Consider the following 4,181-nt stretch of genomic DNA (forward strand, 5'->3'; position numbering starts at 1 on the left):
CACTCAGCTGGAAGTGCCAGAATCGAGGAAGAGGGTTACCCGAGGGTAATCCTTCTAGCCTCTCCAGAACTCCACACTGAATGGTGCGCATTTCCTGCTCAGTTAAACAGTTCGAGGGAAAGCCATCTTTTATGATGGTCATCTTCGTCAAACCGACAGCTTCACTGAAGGTCTGAGGCTTAGACCTTTTGGCAGCCAGTTGTTGAGAGCTTGGAGAGTCTTGGTCCGACTCTCTTGGACGAGTTACCCTTTGCAGTCTTCTGCCAACTTCCTAAGAGCCTTGCAATGCTGGCTTCTCTTACGATTGCGAGCCTTAAAGTACTTACCTTGCTTCCCTTAGTCTGGGTATTGTCTTAGATAGACCGTTGCTCCAAATGCTGGGTACAGACTCAATGTTTAAGGTTTTTTGGTACAGTAAGTTGGCTTAAACCGGAAATGCTATGCACCCATTTGAAGGATTAACATGTACTTTTTAGAGCCAGAGCTACTGAGACCTTTTAGATTACAAATCAAACGCAGGGTAAGTAAAATATGGTAGGGACAAAGGTAGGAGCTAAGAATTTTGATCAGCTGGACTAAATTAGTGTTTTAGACAAATACCATGTTTGGCGTTGCAAATCCAATTTCCACATGAAACGCTTTACCCTCCTTTTATTCTACCTGACTCTTGAATTTAGTTCCGCTGGTGGTATTTCCCTAAAATGCTAAGCTTCTCTATTTGCCCTTGGACTGGTTAAACCAAGGAAACAACGAAAAAGAAAGAAGAATTAAGCTTCCATATTGACCAATGACCAATAATGTTGAACTAAAATCATTTCATTTATATCCAAAAAATGTATTTAATCAAACGTGAAAATTCACTACAATTTAGAAACCATAATCTTCTGTTTTTAACTTACTAGAACAAAAATATTTAAAAGCAGAATTCTATAAAGAAGTTCTGCTGGCCTGCCTTTCCATTCGTTTTGAAACTCAACAATGAATGGCTTATAAGTCTTTTTTTCTTAACATCACAATTTCGATATTTAAAAGACAGTTTTCAAAAAAATAATTTATAAATGTTAGTTCCTTTAACACGAAATTTTTGTAAGTCATTTCAAAATGATATACATGTTCAAGTAAAATGCTTTTTAGCTTTGAATAAATTTAAATCTGTGGGGTTAAGAAAAATCATTTAATTAAGAAGTTGGTGGCAGATTAATAATAAAAAAGGTGAGTTCATTTTATATTTACGTTATCAATATCCTCCTCTCCGCTAACTTCATCAAACTCGATAATGTTGTCATCAACTTCTTCATCTCCAAATGTGACAGTATCATTGATTTTAGCTGAAAAAATTAACAAAATCAGTAAAGAGGTCAACAAATAAGAAAATCCCAAAACAATTCACCATATTCTGGTAGTTCGCCATATGATTTGAGATTTCGGGCTTCATCTGGATTGTACTTTAAAATAACATCAGCTTTAGCATCTTGGTAATCTCGTAAGCCTACGAGAATTATGTCACCTTGGTTGATCCATACCTGAAAAATAACCTTTACATTACTTTTTACACTCAATTTTAATACAAAATAGAAATTTAATTTACTTTTTTCCGTAATTTTCCTCGTATGTGACACAATCTTTTCATTCCATCAAAACATACTGCTTCTAGCCTTCCATTTCCAAGCATTTTTATAACTTGAGCGTACTCTAGAATTGAGTAATGTGAGTATTATTTTGTACAAAAACAAATTAAAATATTCAACCTTGTCCATCTTCTTTAAAGACCAGTTCTCTCTTTTCAGTTTCATTCTCATTCTTTCCTCTCCTGCGATTTTTACCTCCCTTTCCTACACGGATGAAGATAATTTTAATAAATTAATATAGTTGGGTATTAGCCTAGCTGATTAGTTTTATATAAGCTTATTATTTTACAATGAGAATGAAAAGTATTATTACAAAACTTTTAACACGAAGTCTTCATAGAAAAAGGAAATTTTGTGATAAATACAGTAGATTGATTAATCAAGATTTTTTTAAAAATAAGCATCAAAATATTTTTTCTTTTAAATTTAGTGTAACAAAAAGCAGTTTAACCATTTTGTTAAGTCAAAACCAATAAAGAAGCGTCACATTGAATTTAAGCTTGATGTATGAAAACCCGAAAAGTTGCCAACATAACCAGAAATATAAGCCTTGGTCAGAAACGCAAAACATATTTATACAGGCATTAAACCGAACAACTTACCTTTATTCTTCGGCATGGTAATTAATTTGGTTTAAATTCGAAAGATTAGATGTGTTCTAATAAATAGAGTTTTAAATACAATGAAAAGATGACCTAAAATACGCTCGAGAATCAAGTACGCATACAAGCAACAATGGAACTCGTACTAATAGTCACACATTGCCCATGATGAAATTATGTTATCCAAAATTCCAAATAAACCATTGAGTTGGGAATAAATAGACGCTGGACCAATTTCATTCAATAAGGAAACTTTATCAACTTTATCGTTCTACCGTGGCGGCATCTGTCTCTAGTGGTGGCAATTGCATTTTTGCATTAATCTGACGCGAAATTGAAATGTATGATTTCTCCTAACAAACAAAACTTTGAAGTTGTTTAAAAATAATTTTATTCTGTCAACACGATCCTTTTTAACACAAGTTACGGTGAGTTAGCTAATAATTATTTATTTTTATCCATATAACTTTACAAAATATAGATGGCGCTACCACCTATTTATAAAGATGAATTTCGTACAGTCTTCTCAGAACAGGTCCCACGTAACCATGGCAACCGAAATCGTAATTGTAATTCTAGCAGTATTATTCCCAATTCAATGAAATAAACTATACTATATATATATTTTTTTAATACAATAAAATTTAATTTGGTGTATGTGGCAGCGTGGCCTTCACACCATCATCAGCAAGTTACATGTAATAACAGTAGTAAAGGAATGACAATTGAATCTAAATAACAGTTCGACAAAACTCCGCCAAAAATAAAAGAAAACGCAGTAGAGTACAAAGGTCCGTGATGACAGGGAGTTCACCTTGCTGGATAGCCGCATTTAATACCGACGTGTAAGAAGTAAACCCGCCACGCGAAAAGGACAACAACCAATAATAATAATAATATTTATTAGTCAGGAAAAGAAAGTGAAATACACTTATTGAGCCCTGAAACACGAAATATACAAACAAAAGAAAACAATATGAATGAAAGTGACATACAACATGGGTATACAGCATAATAGATATATACATTTCTTTTTATTTATTTACCAGCCACAAAACATATCAAGACGGGTCTTGAACGCTGAAGCTGAGGATTTAACCTTCACAATTGGCAGGAGCTGATTCCAATAATTTATTACCCGTTGAGTGAAAAACACACGACGTTGCGCACTATTACATCGCTTTTTGACAATTGTGCGGGTTTGCGCCCAGACCATTTCACCTAAAAAAACTCATTATATTGGACATTGTATAGACCATGAATAACTTTGAACGTCTCAATGAGATCATTTCTTGCACGAATGTCCTTAAGGGACATTACTCTTCGTAAGAAAGAGTACGCATACCCTTAACCAATTTCGTGGCTTTTTTTGTACTCTCTCGATATGCTCAATATCTTTGACTAGATGGGGCGACCAAATACTCGAGCAGTATTCGAGATGAGGGCGAATATACACATTGTACAATATTGTAAACGACTTAACACTGAAATGCGAAAAGGAACGGTGTAGTAAATAAAGAGCGCGCATACCACGAGCAGCGGTCAGCACGACTATGAGTAATTCCAAACATACGGCCACTGAGCATAACCTTAAGATCAAGAACAGTTTGAGCTTCAATCAGCCTACCACCCAAACGGTACCCAAAAACAGGGGTTTTTATCCCCACAATGCAGAACCAATGACTTAGAGCCGTTGAAATCCATGCTATTGGAAGACACCCATTGCTCAAAGAGCTTGGATGTCATTCTGTAGTGACGTCGAGTCATCCAGTGACGAAATTTTGCGGCCTATTTTGTTATCGTCTGCAAATAGTTTCAGAAAAGACTCCTTGACAACCAGGGGCATGTCATTGATGAAGATGATAAAGAGGGTTGGACCCTAAACCAAACCCTGGGGAAACTCAGCGGACCTCTAAAAGCTCCAGTTTACGAATAAGTAGAGAATGTGGCA

At 35.3% G+C, this 4,181-nt stretch overlaps 1 protein-coding gene across 1 annotated transcript; it reads right to left on the reverse strand.

Moving 5' to 3' along the window:
* Window positions 1-800: 800 nt before the first annotated feature.
* Window positions 801-2,392, reverse strand: eIF1A (eukaryotic translation initiation factor 1A). The gene is made up of 6 exons (XM_090155315.1): window positions 2,231-2,392; window positions 1,749-1,832; window positions 1,589-1,692; window positions 1,391-1,523; window positions 1,234-1,328; window positions 801-1,152 (listed from the first exon to the last, which is right to left on the reverse strand). The coding sequence occupies exons 1-6, from the start codon at window positions 2,244-2,246 to the stop codon at window positions 1,147-1,149; spliced, it is 438 nt and encodes a 145-aa protein (XP_090011441.1). The 5' UTR covers window positions 2,247-2,392; the 3' UTR covers window positions 801-1,146.
* Window positions 2,393-4,181: the final 1,789 nt, after the last annotated feature.

This window comes from Leiobunum rupestre, chromosome 8, assembly GCF_980474605.1.
Source record: "Leiobunum rupestre chromosome 8, qqLeiRupe1.1.hap1, whole genome shotgun sequence".
Taxonomy (NCBI): Eukaryota; Metazoa; Arthropoda; class Arachnida; order Opiliones; family Sclerosomatidae; genus Leiobunum; species Leiobunum rupestre.